The following is a 19,057-nucleotide window of genomic DNA, read 5'->3' on the forward strand; positions in this document are numbered from 1 at the left end:
ATGACTACAGGAATCTCAAGTAGAGTTAAGTTTTTTTTGCCGTGTGGACGGTACTCTGCAGCTGGTAAAATAGGGGCGGAGAGGCAGAACAAAGACTGGTCTATTTCTACAGGATGACAAATCTAAAAAAAAAACGGTGCTCGACTGTTGAGACTTGATTCTAGTACACCTAGTTCTCCTCATTACCGCGTAAGGAAGTATGTGTGGTAGCACACAGTATCAGAAGTGCGCATTGTTTGGACCAGCTCTCTGTGAACATTAGCAACAGGTGAAAAAAGACAGGGAACGCAGGGAAAATACCTGAAAACTAATGAAATAGAAAACCAGGGAAGACCACATACAGCTCTGTTGTGTTAGGCTGGTCACACTGGTAAATATACACATCAAACGTCACTTCCCTTTAAAAAATGTACTCGTTGACACCGCAGTGAAAGCAAGCGCTGTGTGGGTCGCCACGTATGCACGGTAGAGGAGGCAAAGCGCAGAAAAGTCAAGAAAGGCTCCTTACGTGTCGGATTGAGAAGCTCAGTAAAGCCCAGGTTGAGTAGCCTTCGAGGGGATTTAATTACCTTGCGGTGTGGCTAGGCTTAGCAGACAGCTGCCAAATTGGTGTGGCGGCTTATTGCAAAAGTTACTGTACACGTCAGAACGCACACGTTGGCACATCTGGTAAGTAAATATTTTGAATAAATACTGTGGATTGCACGACTTTTGTTTTTCGTTTGACAACCGGTTGTAAAACAGATTGTTACTGCGAATGATAAACAGGTTTAAGGCATAAGATCTTCACCCTAAGTTATGTTCCGTGTCCCCTTTCTGTAAGTTATCACTGCGAGCCCTGTTTGTTTTTTTTAGTGCCCTGAAACTTTTTTTCCTCATCGTCCAGTTTTTCTTTTTTCCCGGAGTACATTAGTTGCCATCTTGGGTTTTCTGCAAACGGTAATAACTCTGTAGCTAAATTTTCTACAATGTAACGCGCGTTATTGATGTAGCCATTGGTGCAATATTGTGTTTGAGTTATCGCTGGCCGTCGAGTGAGGCGGAGCGTCGTTCAGACACCCTGCTTTGTGCTCGCTAAGTTCGGAAGTTTTCTTCTGAATTTCGCTGTCGTGTTTGAACTGTTTTTGTTGTGTTATAGAGAGCAGTGTCTGATCTGGGTTACGAGTTCGTTAAAAACATTAATGTACAGAGCAGGTTTTTTTTGTTTTAACCCCGTTCAAGAACTCGTAGTTGTAGTCGGGGGTTGGGTGGACGTTCGCCTTACCTAATGGTAGGATTCAGTTGAAAAAACAAAGGTGTTTTGTGTAGGGGGAGGTGTTGTTCTGCCTACAGATGCTGTTCTCAGATCTGGGTTTTCTATCATTTTTTTGGGAGCCGGAGGTTGAGTTGTATAGATAACTTTAACTTCGGGATTTTTCGGACTGCGCTGTCAAGCAGTGATCTGACCATTTGTATATGGCCTATAGGCCTGCCAGTATTACTTCAACAACTCCTATCAATTGTTTCAGTCACCGAAGAGGAGAACGTATTTGGGTATACTTTTATTTGTTTTTTAAATAATGGTTGCATTCCTATCTGGCCGAACTGGCCTTGTGCACTTTTATGACTTGTTTGTCTAGATGTGCTTGTTTTTCTAAGAAAAAAAATCTCTTCATTGGTTTTGGGAATTAATATCAATCTTTTACATTATGCATTTTTTTTTTTACTTTGCTGTGGCTGCATAAAAAAGAGGTGTTGAGTAAATTTTGGACCTGCCAAATCTTTGGAGAGATAGTTACAATAGCCAATACAGTGCTGGTATGCAGGCGATAGCCTAGTCATTGAATTTTAAAGTACGCGGATTGTCTAAATATTGGATTAAAAAAACACAGTTTGTCGCTCAAGACTATTATGTTGTAAGTAATGTTATGAAACCTTTCTGTGTATAATTGTAGTTATTTGAGCTTCTGTATCACTACACAGTGATAATCACTTAAGAAGTGTGCATTATGTTCGATACAACTCTGGTAATGGGCTGAATAGTTAATAAGCTTTAAGCTTTTGAGATATTCGTTTTTCTCTTTTTCTCAAAGTAATTGTCAAAAAAACAAAACTTAAATAATGTCTTGAGCACAGACCCATGTTCATTAACTTTAGATCAGGATTTTCAATAAAAAAACCAAATTATCTCAGATTAGAAACACTATTGCGTTTATTGATTCATTTTTTCAATTATGTGAACTCCAGTCCTTGAGGGCTAAAGATTCTTCATGTTTTATGTCTCAAATGACCTAAAATGAAATTACTTAGTTTAAAAGTCAGCTGCGTGAGTGACCAGAGATAAATTGTTCCAGGTCTTTCATAATTGCTGATGTAATGACTACAGTACCTATAAAAACGGCTGGTCAGGGGCTCTAAAGGAGCCAGGTTGGAGACTCCTGCACCATGTGTCCTTCTGTATCTGCAATTTGTGTTCAGATATTGGCTTCTGAAAATTATTTGTAATTGTCCAGATATTTTATACCAAATTTGTTTTAGTTTAGTTTAGGTAAAAGTACGTCTTGGAAAAACAAAAATGTAGCCTTACTGGTTTTGGAATTTTTTTCAACTTAATTGTCTGGTGAAATAAAGGGTTGTTATTATTAATAACAGAATATTCCTCGTGCACTTAAATGCTAAATCTGAAAGAGGTGTGAATTCTAGAAGGAATGTGAATAAAAGAAAAACATTTGTATGGACAAGCATTTGTTAGTGTAGTAGACTGACCTCATTGTTTGTAAATTAAACTTCAAAATATTTTTTTCACTTTATTTCCTAAATGAGTGCAAAGAGAAAACAAAAGCAGAGAACACTTGTTTCAACTTGTTTAGTCAGGAAGTATTAACAGGATTGGTGTTATTATTACTATTTTTTATTTTGTGAGGCACTTTTTAATTTCACATTGGAGTGGAGTTATTAGTCAGAGGTAATGTAAGGAATATACTGGCTTTAATGACCCCTTGAAGGATTAAAAGAAGAAAAAGTATCTTATTTCAAATACTTTACACCATGGATTGTGTATGTTATCACTTTTAAATGCACGTCCACATAGTTTTCACTTGTACCTTCTGGTTCGTGTCTCGCTGTTTGTTCTGAAATCTACTGGCTTGACTTTGTCAGTGCATTTGAGCATTTTTGCATTGGGCTGGATGGATCTGTTTGCCTTCCTGCTCTTTTTAGTTCCACCCAAGCTACCTAAAATCAACCAAAGCTGTTTTTGTTTTCTGTGTATCTAGTTGGGTTTTGTTGGTCTAGTTAAGTTAAACAGTATCAAATGCTTTTTTGTATTCTATACACTTATTTAATTACTTTAATGCTGAAGTTATTTTAATTTCAGCCTATTCTGATGTCTTGCTTTTCTTGGGCTGGGCTAGAGTAAAGCCTCAATTCCCCTTCGAGATCAATAAAGTCTTATCTTATGCTGTATTTATGTGTTTTTATGTAATGTGTTGCTTTGATTTCTTGTTATGTCTCTTGTTATAAATGTGGTGTTGATACAGTTTGAAAGTGAGAGTCTTTAGCTAAATATGATTCATCACTTACTGAAAGTGACAAAGAACTACGGTTCTCTGTCTGATTCCCTCCCAGGGTTAAAATAAAGTAGGACCTTGGATTGTGCCATGTGCTCAGGTGTTTGATTTTTGTATAAGCTTGGTTGTTGTAGGTTGTTGTTGCATTTGAAGCTCATATAGGTTTTTGAAGCATTGTTAGTCCATACTGCCTTTAAAAAACCTTTGGGGATACATTAGAAGTTATTGTCCTTATTCAGAAGGGTTGGAAATAATAATAATTGCTTACACTTATATAGCACTATTCTGGACACTCCACTCAAAGCGCTTTACAGGTAATGGGGATCCCCTCCACCACCACCAGTGTGCAGCCCCACCTGGGTAAATGAGCATAAATGTGAGTTGACATGGTTTGACATGATGTGAAATGTCTACTGTTTATTTCTGCAAAGCTTCATGGAATTGACAAAAAAAGGAGCGATCAAATTCGTCACTTGAGAGGGGAATGCAGCAAGTGTCAACAGTCTTAAGTAGAGTGGTGTTTGAGTTTAAATTGTCCCATAGGCAGGACGTCTGTTGAAGGCAACAGCTCTGGAAATGTTCAGCAGATTCCTGGATCAGAGGTAAAATAGATAGTCCTTGCAGCAGGCATACTAGAATCTAGTGTTGTGGTCATGCTGCAATAAAATTCTAGCTCCAGCGTAAAGGCTAGATAGTGTGGAATGCTTTGAAGAATATTTTAAACTTGTGACTGGCTTTTAAACCTCTGTTCTTTCATTACTGGTACTAAGTTGGCCAGATTGGAATCTGCAGTAGGAGCACAAACACTGATCAGTTCTGAAAAAGCCTGGGCCCAGCCATTGGCTGGAAACATTATGGCCGAGAGGATTTAAAAGGATTTGTTTTTGTCTCAGACATGTTTGTGTGCCTCAAACTTTGACAGGCATTAGAAAAGTTGGCTCATAGTGTTTTGACCTTTAATTACTACTGAACAGCCCAGTCCTGGGTCCCAGTGACCATATTGTCACACAATTACACAAGCAGTTAAGTCAAACCAGCTGTCTGGCTGGAGTTAGAACCAAGATGATTATTTGTGCTGATGAGTATTTTTGCTAAATTCAAGGTGAGAAGAAGCATGTTATGTTTCTCTAATGGAATTTTGTTTATGGCTCATTTCTTTCCCCTTAGACAAATATCAAACCATCTGTACAGTATGTGTACACATTTGTCTGCATGTCTGATTTATTTTACAGTTTAGGTATACTCAGATCTCCTCAGTCTTTTCCAGCTATGTGAGTTTTATATAAAACTTTATTTGCCACATAACATTTAACTTGGAGCATGTTACATTAAGTGAGTAATTTATTTAGTTCTTAAATGCAGGACTGAAGTGAGAACATATTCTCATTTACAATAAACAGAAGCTTTAGCAGGATCCTTCTGTTTGCTTGAATGACAGAATGGCCCTGCAATTCCTTACCAACAAGACTCAAAAGGAAAGGCCGTTAACTAGAAATTTATTTTTTAAATTTGTTAGATTGAGAGGTGAGAGGGGATTCGATAAAATATTTAAAATCCTCAGGGTTATAGGCAAGCTTGGGGACTATTTTACACTTAGGAATTGAACAAGCACAGAGGATCACAATTGGAAACTGAAACAGGTTTAGGACAGAGAATATAAAATTATCCTGCAAAGAGATGTACAATCTAGGATATGTTAAGAAATAGTCTTGAAATGAGTCTTGACTTATTGAAATGGTAAACTACCAAAAGAGCAAAGTGGGCTTTGACTTTTTTTCTGTAATTCCAGGATGTTTTGCTTTGAACCTAAAGGCATCCTCCTGATCCACAGTAGTCCATCCTGGTTTCCATTTGCTTTTGTTTAATGACTCCGTGAATGTGAAGCACACAGGTAGTGTAAATATTGATTTAACAGGCTCTTATTTTGCATTTCTTATTTACCCACTTCTTAAACTGATCTGCTGGGCCTAAATGTGTACAGATCAACATTTAAATGGCTGGAAGTCTTGTTACTGGTTTTGTGGCCACTGCGTGTCTGCACCGGGCTCTGTCCCTATTGGATATATAAACAGACTTATTTAAGGTGGGTAGCTGCGTCAGCAGGCGTAGGTTGCAAAGGAACAAGTAATAGGTTTATTCCATGCTGAAAAAAGAAGAAAGAAAACACAATGTTTCAGCTGTGGAGCCTTCTTCAGGTGTGACACGTTGTGTTTTCTTTCTTCTTTTTTTTCAGCATGGAATAGACTTATTTAAGGTCATGTTACTGCAGTGTTTACTACACCTGTTGTTGTATCTGCTAAGTACATCAGTAAACTTTAGATTAGGTTGGGTGTGTCACCGTTTGAGATGGCTTTCAAGCTCAGCTGAGGTCAGTCAGCCCATTACAATCACAGTAGCTGCAAGAAACAGGTACAGTATTATAATCTTAATGCAGTGAGTTGAAATTACCTCGTTAGCTAGTTAACTATTATTCCTTTATTTCACGTATGTCTTGGCACAAAATGATATGCACTAATATAAGCAGAACAATATCTACATCTTGTGAAGAAATCCATCCAGCCTCTTATAACGGCTTTATTCAGCAGAAGGTCATGGGGGAGCCAGAGCCTATCTGGGAAAGCAACAGGTGTAAGGCAGGGTATCACAAGACACACAGAGATGCGAATACCAACACACGGCCGGTGGTCCCAGAAGCGAATTAACCTACCAGCATGTCTTGGGACTGTGGGAGGAGATTGGTGCACCCAATGAAAACCCACGCGAACACAAGGAAACAAACATACTCCACACAGACGGCACCCCAGGTCCACAAGCTGAACACTGTGCCTCTGTGCTGCCCATGAAAATAAAAAGCTTGTATTATTTTGTATAGAACTTATAATTAGGGCTTCTGGTTTTCACTGTCTATTTTTAAGTAACACGCCTTCACCTTAAACTTTGATTACTTTTTTTGATGTGATCCATGTTTCCTAATTTTTTGCGAGAAAAGTGTGCAGTGCTACAGGGCACACAACATTGTTTCATAATTAGGTTTTTTTTCCATTTTAATTATCAAACCAAATTGACTCATTGTAATTCTAAAGAGGTGTCACCTGGTCATAAATAAACCAGTCCAAACTATAATATATACTGAGTGTCACAAGAAACTCATTCCTTGTAACAGCAACAAATTCACAAGGTTATCGTTAAGAAAATTACTCTTTGTAACAGGTTTGCTGGGAGTGCTGGCACTGCACAAACAGGATACAGGCAAACTCGTTGTGCTGATTCATGTGTCATTAATAGGGTGGATCTACACGCAGTGTACTGTGAAAGACACAGGGACACGGGCACACAGTGCTTGTGTGGCCACTGTTGGCAGGAATACAAGCTGCGTGTCGATTGTGCATGATTTGCAGCAGGTTGTAGGTGCAGTAGGATTCTGTCTCTCTCCTCTCATAGAGCCTGAAAAAGCTGGTGGCTTTTCACTGCTCTCTGCGCCATAAATGCCACACGTTGTCCAAGCTCAGTCCGCAAATGTTCAGTGGTGCTCATGTCTGGCGAGTTAGGGCCTCCGGTGCACCACTGCCAAGTCCTCATCTTGTAGGAAAGCCGCTGTTACGCGAGCAGCTTGAGGACAGGTGCTGTCCTGCTGGAGTGCTGTCTCCCTGGGATGAGCCTGTGGGCAGGGTTGCAAAGCAAGTGAGGTCCCGAGGCTTGAGCAATGTAGCGCCTTGCAGTCCCTCTGTCATCAATTACACAACTGCGCTGTCCTGCCCAGACCACCACACTGGACCTCACCATTGGACACAGCAGTGAATTATTTAAAAAGCTTTTAATCAATATTGATCCTCCATGTAATTTTTTTTCTTAAACATTTATGCATAGTGATTTTTATTTTATAGCTACAAGTATCAAAAAGCTTAAAATACCCAATTATGTTACAGTATGTGTACTCTACAAAACATTTCACAGCTTCATTATTCCAATGGACAAAAAGATCTAAGAATCATAGATGTATACAGAAGACTAGTAAGTTTACTGAGCAAGCCTGAGTTACACTTACCAAAAGTATATACTGTGTGCTTATGTAGAAATAAAAACATTAATTGAACATTGTTATTTTATTGCAATTCTTTCTGAAGAACATACTGTACCTTAGAGTGATTAAAACGTAAGTTTGGTGTATTTTCGATTTTTGTGCAGAATAGTAATAGTAATGTAATGCACTAGTGTTGTCTCTACCTGACTTCAGGCTGTTGTGTATTGCATTTTAAGTATAGGGTACTTCTGTGTTTCAGATAAAAGATGAGTCAAATGAACAAGAACCAGGAAGATGTCCCCTCGTATCTCAGAGATGATCCTCCAGAAGGTAATCAGGTTTTCTCTTCCCAGTTTTCTCCTGATACAGGGATTATACATTTCATATCTCTGCATGTTGTTGGTGAACATGGCTATCCCACAAATTATATTTCATATCTCTGACCTCTTCCAACTTCGCTGCTGTTCATGGACAATTCTGTTTTTATTTATATTTTTTTCACCATTTATTATGTGTTGAATCAAAATGTATATATTATATTTAGATCCAACATAAACATTTCTGATAATCACATTTTTGAATGTGTGATTTAACAGTTAACTTGCAGAAAGATCTAAAATGAAAATCATACAGAAATATCTGTTTTCCTTACAAACAGAACCAGAGATTCACAATGTCCGCTCCGGAGAAAACAAACATGATCTAATTCCCTGTGAAAAGAAGAGGTTCAGTTTTTTGTTGGAATAATCATGGAATAAATTATATAATTAACACTGTAGTATAAAGAATGATATGAATATGTATGATATGAATGATATTCAATTGAATACCAATTCAGAGTCACCCTCAGTGATGAGATTGAACACTTTGGTGATTTAGGATTTAGTGATATTGTCTGCATACCAGCATTGCTGGAGAAACTGCAAGGAACTCAATTCAGTAAATAAACTAAAATGTAATTAAGCTTGTAAGAGAATTCTTTAAGTCTTTAACAATACAAACATAAACAACCAGGAAAAACCAAGGGTGTTAATATCCATGAATGTTAGGTAATACCTCTGCCTTTTTGCTCTCTTTGTCCTGTCTCTGTTCTCTTGTCTTGTCCTACATAATTTTTTTTTAGTTTAGTAAGACAGTAATAATTAGAGGCTAATTGAATCAGAAGAGTTAACATAAACAAGAAAATACTGGATGTCTCCTGTGGTGCCAACTGCAGGTGTGAATGAGGTGTGCATGTATTCACACGCCTGCAAGAAGGCTGTGCAGTGGAAATACATGTTTTTATTTCTTTTCAGTCTGGAATTAATTCACTTCCTACTCTGAAACATGCATGTTAAAGCAGCTCCCCTCGTTAACCACTTTAGGATAATAATTGCTCAGGATAGCTTTTTGCCAGCTGTTTATTTAGTACAAGATGTAACAAAGAAAGGTGACAACAAGAGGAGGCCTTTCAGCCCGTCTATCCTGTTAGGGTTAGTAGTCTCACATCAAGCTGCTTCCTGAAAGAAGCCAGGACATCGGCCTCAACAGCAAGTGTGTGAAGACTTCTTAGTAAATGTACAATTGAGAGAGATTTTGAAATTTGTGCTGGTCTGCTGTTTTTCTTGGTGTCTGTTTGTTTTCTTCAGTATTAATCATTCTCTGTTGTCTCTATGACCTTTCATTGAGTGGAAATAATTCTCACTTTAGGAGCTACCAAGAGTTCAGCTGTGGGTTTAGTGTTCATGTTGTTGTCCAGCGCTGCAGAATGAGCACGGACTGACTGTCCACTGGGGTTTAGTCATAATGCAGAGTGACAGTTTTTGCTTAAAGCTGAAAGTCAGCTAATGATGATGTAGTTCAGGTGGGTAGCTGCGTCACTAAGTCCTATAGTTTGTAACATGCTAGTCTTTGACATGTCCTCTTTACTTTATTGCTGCTTTAGAGTACGTGTAATACCCGCAGGGCCACAAGTTCACAGGTCCAGTGCATTGTAAATAGCTTTAAAAGGGTGTCAGTGCTTGATTGGCATTTCTTTAAATTCAGGAAAGACTTCAGGATACCCTCATCTACCTTTTACATGCCTCACAGCTTCATGTACTTCTACTGCATTATCGGAGCATGTCCTCTTTCAGAGAACAGTATAGTTTTTGAACCACTAGATGTCTCTGTTGAATAACTCATATTACCTGATTTCTCCATCCGATTCTAGTATTGTGAGGGCAGTTTGCTAACGGTAGTTTTTTTGCTGAAGTAGTCTCCCGGTCGAGTTAGTTAATGTCTTTCAGTATTATTAATTGAACGCTAGCATTATCTTTTGTCTTCAGGACAGAAAAAAAGGCTCAGGCTTTAAAATGTGGGAAGAGTTTTAACCAGACCCAACGATGTGTGTAATACCATGTTTTGTGTTTAAGAAAAAGCTTTTCTTTGTGTTTATTACTTTTACTTTGTAGGTTTGCCAACATTGTAACAGCCCTTAAAGGTTCAGCCTCAAGGCTTTGCTTGAGGTCTGAGTAAAACAGCAAATAAAGAGATTACTCCAGTTGATGCAAATTGCACAGTCATGATCTTTGTTGCTTTGCAATCAATCCATGAACTGCCCATTAGAGAACATATAACTTCAGAGATTATTGGAAAAATAAGAGAGCTGCATTTAAAGCTGAGAACATGAGACTCAGAATCAAGTAATGGAATGTTTCCATGTTAAGAGTAAAATACTCTCAACTCGAAAATGTGTTTCTTTCAGTTATAAACACTGATTCTCCTAGGAAAAGTGTTAAATTATTTCACTTAATTTACTAATGATCTATTATTTAACTGAAGCAGTGTATCCTTATTCTATAGATTTAAAGAGACTTACTGGATTCCAGAAACCAGTCTCAGGATTTGTTATAAATAGATTATAAATAAGTGTTACAAATAATATTGCTGTTTTTAAATATAAAATAGCAGTTTTAATCACTGATATTTTAGCAATTGCTTAATATTCTAGATGACCTAAAAGTGAGGCTCAGGTAGGATTGACATATTTCCCAGGAGGCCTACATCAAACACAGTACCTCCAGATCTTAGTGCAAATCAATAATCAGGCTGTTGATATTTCTGCTAAAAAGTCAAATGTTAGAATTTGTTAACTGGTGCCACACTAAACTAGCAAACACATGGACAGTTTCAGGTAAAAGGAAAATATAAATCACAGGGTTGCTGATGTGCAATTCTGTGATTGTGGAACTTATTCCTGAAAACTGTTGGATACTCTGTGACCTGACAATATTTTAAATTAAATCTTTCCTTAAAAAATTATTTTTTGTACTCTGGCTTTTGATATGTAGCTTTAGTTTTATTTTGGTTTATTTATTGTTTTTTTTAACTTGTTATTTTTTTAAGAGTGCATGTTGTTCATGGCGTGAGTCATGAAAACCTAAGTAAAATGTTTTAAATAAGATGAAAAATAATAAATCTGTTATTGCTACAGTGGATGTGTTGCAGTTATAAGCCATTATTTTATTTTTTGTAGCAGTTCTCAAAATAAAACTACAGAATAACATGATTAAACCCAAGTGTGTGGTAACAGAATCCTTGATGTGAAAAACGCACAAATGCCTATTCCAAATTGACCGTCTAATAAAATAATAATTGGAGATTGTAAATAAAAGCTATATAATAATAATTGCTTACACTTATACAGCACTTTTCTGGACACTCCACTCAAAGCGCTTTACAGGTAATGGGGTTCCCCTCCACCACCACCAATGTGCAGTATTAAATAGCTTAAATGTTGCCGATACAACACTTATTACATGTAATAAGTAATATTTTTGCAGTTACTGTGTATTGAGATGAATGTGCATTTGCATTGACTAAAACCAAGTGTTACACTTCTTGTCTTAATATACCTGCTCACCTCCTTCATGACCATTACCGGTCTGCTCGCTGCCTCTTATTCCCTTACATTGTGTTTTGTTCTCCTCCGCCTTGATCTGCCGCTTTCCTTCTCTCCCTCACACCCTAGGAAAGCTCTGCAGCTGAAACATTGTTTTCTTTTTTTCCTTTTCGCATGGAATGAACATTTACCTGTTCCTTTGCAGCTTACGCATGCTGATGCAGCTCCCTACTTGTATGTCTTAATATATTCTGTAAATCTGAGGGGTAGAAATTTTCATTAAACTTCTAAATGCGAGTAATAGGGACCTTTTTTTATACATTATCAGATTATAAAAGCGGCTGATATTTAATTACCTACACTAACAACCCTGTCTCGAGTAAGAATGGAAAATGAAAACACACTCGTTTAGTCTGTCTTTGAGATGCAGGAATGCAGTCTTGCCAGAATGTCTCAGGAAAGCTCATGCTGACTTGTTTCAATCAGGGCTTGCCCCCAGAGACAGTTCGCTGCGATTTGTGTTGTTCTTTTTTACCTTTGGGACTCTCAGGCTTTTGTGGTGATCAAGGGTGAGCAGTTCACCTGAAAAGGTGTTCATATGAAGGCTGAACCACTGTGGTTTAAAGGCTATTTGCAAAGGATGAATTAGAATGGGTGAACTTCATAACAATGCTATTGGTTGAAAGATATATACATTATATAAATTCCCCCACTATACTTGTTCTTCTGAGTGGTAATGTAGGCCTTTGTGTCAGATGTTTTACTGAAAGTATCCAGGTATTTTGTCTGTGTTAATGTGTCATTTAGGTCATGTTTCTCCGCACCTGCTTAGAGGAACTAATCCTTTTCTTACCTAAATTAAAGTGGATTTGTTATTGAGTTAATATTGTTTATTTGTTATTGAGAAGGTTTAAAGAAGGCAATATCTCGACTTCACTCTTGGCTGTTATGTGTGATGCATGGAAAATGACTGCCTTTCTCCAAGCCTGAAAGACACGCACCTGAAGCAAACAGAGGGGGGAAAACATTGTGGCTCCTTAATGGTTTCTAGATGGATTCAGAAATCATTCTGTAAGTGTAAAAAGACCTTTAGTAATAACTCAGCAGAGCCCTAAGCAATATCCAGTTTTGAAAGGTCTTACTTAGGAGCTGAATTGATTTGGCATCCCACAAGATCCCTATATAAATCACAACAGAATTGCCACAGGTTTTGCTTTAAAATGGAAGGGTGGTGTTGTGGTGATGTTAAAAAAATGTTTACATTTTCAGAGTTAACATTGTATACTGAAGATAACAAATAATTAGGCTCCTACCTCAATTAAAGGTCTAATGCGCCAGTGAGGCCACACAAAATTTCAATCAATCAAGGTGTTTTTTAAAATTGGTTTTAAACATTTCCCAATGTCAGGCAAAGGGCATGGGCTTTCAGAGCAGTTTGTGCAGAGGTCTCTTTTGAAAACAAACACCCTGTTAAAGACCAGAGGGCACTTCTTTGTATTGATCACTGTATTTTTCTCTGGGAAAAAAGATTGGTTTGCTTTGCCTGTCTGACGATGGTGGTGTTGAACCTAGTGTCAGGCCTTGGAGGATATGAGGATTTATTGCAGAATCTTTTTTTTGCTGGTTTTGTTGTGTTCATCCATTATTTAATACACAGTGGATCAAAATCGTATGTATGTTAAACCCCAGGATATTCCACCTTAATTCAGTCTCTCTCAGTAATCTTAGCTGTTTAGAAGTGTATCTTTACTGATTGATTTTACTCTCCTAAGACACTTAATGTATATGTTCTGCATAGAGTGTAAAAGAGTAGAAGGGAACTAGAAAGTACATCTCCTAAAAAGTTTTCAATTTCAATTTTCAGCCACCATGAATAAAACTACTTCAGAATTTGTTTATATTTATGTATTAGTTTGCACCAATATATATGTGCTGCGTAGCACCTATAATTCTAGAAAAAGCTGAACATTTTTGTATTTTTTCATGCACCTCCTTGGTATACATATAGGATATCTATAGCTAAATGAAGACAGGAGCACATACAGTGTTCTGATGTATCTCTTACACTTTAGTTCTTGAAATCACAAAGCTGATTAAAATAGTTTCGTAAAACTACTTCTGCATGTGGGCAGAGGGTGGGGTGTAGATTCACTGGTTAGCTGACCAGTTTACTGTTCTGTGTACTGTAACCTGTATACCTTTTAAAATTAATCAGGAAATTAAGTTTTGCATTAAAGTTTTGCGCTGCAAAAATAAATGTAATCTTAAACTGAAATGCTATTTTGTAACATAGAGCTAATCTTACACTAACAGGGAAGATTACAATATGCAGTTACTGTATTTATGGGATAGTTACACTGTACTGTATAACGCTGCTTTTGAGATGGTTTTACAAATAACTAATTCAATAGCAATAGTGCTCCCTGTTAACAGTAGTATTTATTCATAATGGTGAGAACTCAAAGCCTCACACCTTAATGTACAGCCCTTATTGCCTCAAGGTATTCTGATGAAAATCAAATAATTACAGTTCTTTATGCCTTTTCTAAAATCTTTTACTAGAGGTATTACTAAATGATGTGTCAGCCATGTGTTCAAGACATTTAGGGAGACTGATATCTGAAAGCCAAGTGTCATAGACTGCTACTACGATTCCCTCATTTTCTTCTTTAGCACACAAACTTTAACTATGCACTCTGCATTTTTGCTGATTTGTAAAGAGTGTAACAAAACACTCAACATTGACAGAGCTATTCGTCTTATTTAATTTGACATTAGTTGCACAATGAATGCTTGTCTGCTTTGTAGGCCTTATTGATGTTTTGCATTTATATCCAAAGCAAATGAAAATGTGCTTTAATGAGATGTATTAATGGAACCCCTGGGATAGGTTAGGCCTTTGTAATTTAGCTTTTGAAAATGTTATTGGCTTCACTTAAACCAGGTCTTGCATTGATCTGCGCTGCCATATTTGTCAAAGGTTGTCCTTACTTTAACTCCTGCAGTCCTGTTTTTGTTGTTGTTGTTGTTGTTGCTATAGCAGCCTGTTTTTAAAATGCTCTTTTTCTGTTGTTGTTATTCTTCCACAGATTCCAAAAAAGATCATCCCCAGCCACAGCCTGGCATGCTGTCCCGGGTCACTGGGGGCATCTTCAGCCTGACGAAGGGGGCGGTGGGGGCGACAGTTGGTGGGGTGGCCTGGATTGGAGGCAAAGGCCTGGAGGTGACCAAGACAGCCGTGACCTCGGTCAGCACAGTGCCGGCCATGGGCGTGGGGTTCGTGAAGGGGGGCGTCTCGGCAGTGGCTGGAGGGGTGTCGGCGGTAGGGTCGGCCGTCGTCAGTAAAGTACCGCTCACGGGGAAGAAGAAAGACAAGTCTGATTAAAGACTAAACTGCAGCAAGAAGTGCCTGTTTTTTTTTCAGGCCTCTGGGGAGGCCAGAGTCTCTTTTTTTTTTCCCTGGAAGATGCCAGCAATCACATTATAATGGCAGGAGAGATGCAAGAAAACAAAGCCATATGTTCCAAGACTCTTTAAACATACAGAGTGTGCTCAGCTAAATGAGCCATTTTGACTATTACCTCGCAGCAGGCCGTGAGATGCTGGATGCGGCTTTGGGATAATATTATGCTTTAAAGTGGAGAAGCTTTCTTTGTGAAGCATACGGTTCTTTGAGATAAAGTGAAACTCCTGTATTTGTTGGAATATTTGTCTCAAGACTACATCAAGATGAGGAAAAAGAACGTTTTACTGTCATCTGTACATTTGTAGGTGTTCATGCTTTGGGCATTCCTATGAGTTTATACTATCAGATAAAACAAATGGCATTTCAGTGTTAGTGACTGATATATATTTAATGCTGTTTTCAGTCACTGAGTATCTATGCAAGGGTTGACATGCAAGTAGCTTTTAATAGGAAATGTAAAATGAAGTAGTGTACTCTGAACTAAAAGACCAGAAACTGGGGCATATGAGTTTCAAAACCAACTCTGAAGCTGAATTCCTCTGTGAACCGATGTGCATTTTTCTTTTAGGTGAACTAAGCCATACGATTTAAAGAGAAATCTGTCTGACAGCTTACACCAAATACCATGGGAAATACGGCTAATTTCGGTACTCTTTTCTTTGAATTATTTTGTTCTTGGGATTTTTAACTCCGTGCTGTATTGTCGACAATGAATGGGTTTAGGTGCATCTTCTCTTTTAACTAAAGGTCACAACTAGTTGTACTGAGGAGTAGGCAATCATTTCTTTCAGTGCTGAGGGCAGTAAGAGCCAAAGAAGAATCCAAAACATTCATGTTGTTGATTTTTTTCATTAATTAGCATAGGCTTTAGATGAAGTAGTAAAGTTCTTTTTCTAAGATTTTTTTATATACCTTTGAAACTGTGATATTGGTACAGACTGTAGCATCAGAATGCAGTTTGAGCACCAGAGGATCTACTAAATTGTTTTTTTCAAATGAATAATTCTAAACATTTTTCACCTAATAAAGGAATCTCATTCACTTTTGTTTGTTGGAGTCGGCTAAATCTATGCACTGGCAAAAACAGGTGTTGGTTTTGTAGGACAATTTGTCTTCTGATGATAAGACCTTTCTTGATGTGAGTAGAATTGCATTTTTTATTTCATCTCTTTAGATTCTACACAGTGTATCACAGCAGGGTTGTTGGGTCATTTCACAAAACTCAGTAGTGCCTATGTCAATGTGCATGATAATTTACTGAATAAGGCCATTATTAACCTTTCTGACCTTAAGTATAGTGGTAAAGTAAAACTTTTAAAAAGCTTAGCCTCTTTTAAAAGCTTAGGTGAAAACTGCTCTGGCAGAACAGAATAAAAGTATTTGTTATTGTTGAGTTTCGTTCTATTTGGATTCAAACAATAGATGTGAGCCACAGTTTATTCTGCTAAGTAATGATACTGTGTATGACACCTATTATTTTGTATAATTTTAGGTAGTGTATATTTTGTGTATGTTCAGCTCCTTTCCACATTTCAAAAATAGCCTGTTCCATTTTTAATAGTGGATTGGTGCACCTTGAGTGATGATTACAGGTGTAGCATGTCACAACATTCAATCCACTAAATGTTCACAGATGTCAATGGTTGTCTGCTGTCATTAGTTTGCTACCCACTTGCAGAGCTGTGTAGTGAGCTAGGTTCTACTTCCAATGCAATGTTCCAGAACATCCCACATGTGCTCCACAGGGCTCATTTCTAAATTGACACCTTAGCCAGGTCTGCTGTTGTCTTCATCAACGCACCAGACATTCATCAGCAATCCCGCTTGCTTTGAGGAAACACCCTGGTTAGCTACAACGTTAACATAGTCAGGAACCATAGGAAACGTTATGTGTTGTGATATTCCCACTACTTTGAAGAAGATGGACCACTCCTATGAAACATAAAGTTCCTATTTATATTCGAGTGCATAGATACATATATAGGTATGTTTACATGCACATTCTGTGGAATGCTGGATATGGTTTACATACCTGCATAATGTATTATTTGAGGCTGTAAAAAAATGGTTAACGTAGTTAACATGGATGGTTAACTTTTTTTGTATAAGGTGTTACAGGCAGCAGGGCATAAAATAGTGCTGTATGCCTTGCCAGCCTGTGAAATCATTCTTTTTTGGCATTGAAATACGTAACATATTTTTGTTAGAATAATCAATAAAAGTGCCTTTTTGGTGTGATGCTCACAGAAGAATCGTGGATGAAAAAGCACAGAAATAGTTTATGCTTCGTCCTGTTACATCACATGTCCTTGTCAAACCAGCTATAATGTCGTGTAATTGATGTCTGAATTGTAATTTTAATGTACCATTTAGTTCAATAAACTGTGAAAGCTGGAACCCAACTCTATCCGAAGATTAATGTGAGTCTGTAATTTATTGTGTTACTGTGACATTATTACCATTTTCTAAATAATAAAAGGGTATTTAATTTTTTTTATATAAGTATTATTTATTTTTAGAACTACTTGTAAGTAAATGCTTACATCTAAATTTTAGGTGTTGTAAAAATCAAGTGCAAGAGACAGAAGCTCCTATATTAGCATGTGATTATGATGTAAATGGAATCGCAGAAACATGCTTTCAGTGAGCCAGTGGCAATTTGCATCATTAGCACATTGTTCCAGAGAGAGGAAAGACAGAAGAGAGCTGAGGTATCATACTACAGTACATATTAAAAGCTGTTTTCAGGCTCAGGAATGAAGCCTGGAGTAATAAAGGCATCTCAGAATCTTTGTGGGTCCAAATTAAAAAAGTTTCAAGAGGTAAAAAGTTAGGAGTGTGCAGATATTACAAATACTTCAACACTGTGTGATAATTGTCATATAATGTAATATATGAAATTAAGTATGTGCAAAGAAAGAAAATTAAAAAAATTTCAGCTTTGACTACATTGATATTCCCCACATTTATGTGAAACTGAAACGGTAGACATGGTCAGTCATGGTTTGGTTAGAAGTACCTACTTGGATCTATTCTTTTCACTCAATCAAAATGCAGGTGAGAAAACAAATTAACTACTCCATCAGGCTAAAAGCACTGTATCTTTTTAGTCTTGAACAGAGAAGACTATGAGGGAACCTGGTCCAATTTTCATTGACAAAGTCGAAAGGCTGGACGTCTGTAGAATGAGCAGCGATCCACAAAGTGCAGGGCGCAAGTGGAGGTGACATAGATGGGCATTTCAAACCTAGAACAGGAAGCCTTCTCTGTGCAAAGGCTTGTGGGAGTCTGCAACAAGGTTCATCACTTTTCTGCCTTTTGGCTGATGAAGTACAAGGCGACTTGAACACAGCTGTTTGTCAGAGGGCAGGGAAGATGAAGATAGTGCTGGAATTGCAATGATATGATGTATGACCCAGGGTTTTTTTTTTGTTTTCAGAGGGCACCACGGGAAAGAGCATTTAAAACCAAGAACAGGAAGTGCTTCTTTAACCAAATTGTTGTGGAAATATGGAACAAGTCACCCAGCCACGTTGTTGAAGTCAATACCCTGGCTTCCTTCTAGAACAAGCAGGTTGAGATCAGCTACTAACTACAAAACCTGATAGCTGGATAGGCTGAATGGCTGCCTCTTGTTTGTAACTTCCATCCATCCATTTTCTAACCACTTCATCCAAACCAGGGTCACAGGGGGGAACCAGAGCCTGTCCTGGCAAGTAGGGGGTGCAAGGTGGGGTTTGCCCTGGATGGGACGCCAGTCCATCACAGGATAGACTGATACACACACACTCACTCCCACCAGATCCAGGTTTCGCAGAATCAGTAATGTTTTGGGCTGTGGGAGGAAAATAGAGCATCCATAGGAAACCCAAGCAAACACTGGGAGAACAGACAGACTCCACACAGAGCATTCCAGGTGCAGATCATGAACCCGGTGCCACAATGCTGTGAGACAGCAATGCTAACCACTGCCCATCTGTGCTGCCACTGTGTGTAACTGTGATTTTTTTTCTTACTGACAGATATTTCAACAGGCATTCTGCAACAAAGCAAGAGATTCAAGGATGAACGTGATGCAGTGTCAAAGGAAAGCTTGATTTGATGTCTAATCAAACAATCAATGCACATCACATCAACAGCAGAATTTCAATTGTAGGACA

The 19,057-nt window shown here is 37.9% G+C and overlaps 1 protein-coding gene across 3 annotated transcripts; it reads left to right on the forward strand.

The window, feature by feature from the left end:
- Window positions 1-173: 173 nt before the first annotated feature.
- On the forward strand, window positions 174-17,307 carry tmem263 (transmembrane protein 263). 3 transcript variants are annotated; one of them, XM_088924134.1, is made up of 3 exons: window positions 174-669; window positions 7,829-7,899; window positions 14,521-17,307. In XM_088924134.1, exons 2-3 carry the CDS (start codon window positions 7,836-7,838, stop codon window positions 14,814-14,816), a joined length of 360 nt encoding a protein of 119 aa, XP_088780260.1. In that variant the 5' UTR covers window positions 174-669; window positions 7,829-7,835; the 3' UTR covers window positions 14,817-17,307. The 3 variants fall into 3 exon arrangements, with proteins under 3 accessions (XP_088780260.1, XP_088780262.1, XP_088780261.1); XM_088924136.1 differs by lacking the exon at window positions 174-669 and adding an exon at window positions 891-939; XM_088924135.1 differs by lacking the exon at window positions 174-669 and adding an exon at window positions 1,316-1,533.
- Window positions 17,308-19,057: the final 1,750 nt, after the last annotated feature.

Source organism: Atractosteus spatula, chromosome 8, assembly GCF_055471065.1.
Source record: "Atractosteus spatula isolate fAtrSpa1 chromosome 8, fAtrSpa1.hap1, whole genome shotgun sequence".
NCBI classification, from domain to species: Eukaryota; Metazoa; Chordata; class Actinopteri; order Semionotiformes; family Lepisosteidae; genus Atractosteus; species Atractosteus spatula.

Coding starts and splice junctions, on each gene's coding strand:
- tmem263 (XM_088924134.1), top strand. CDS start 7,836: ATGAGTCAAATGAACAAGAACCAGGAAGATGTCCCCTCGTATCTCAGA. Junction 7,900..14,520: donor CAGAGATGATCCTCCAGAAG/GTAATCAGGTTT, acceptor ATTCTTCCACAG/ATTCCAAAAAAGATCATCCC.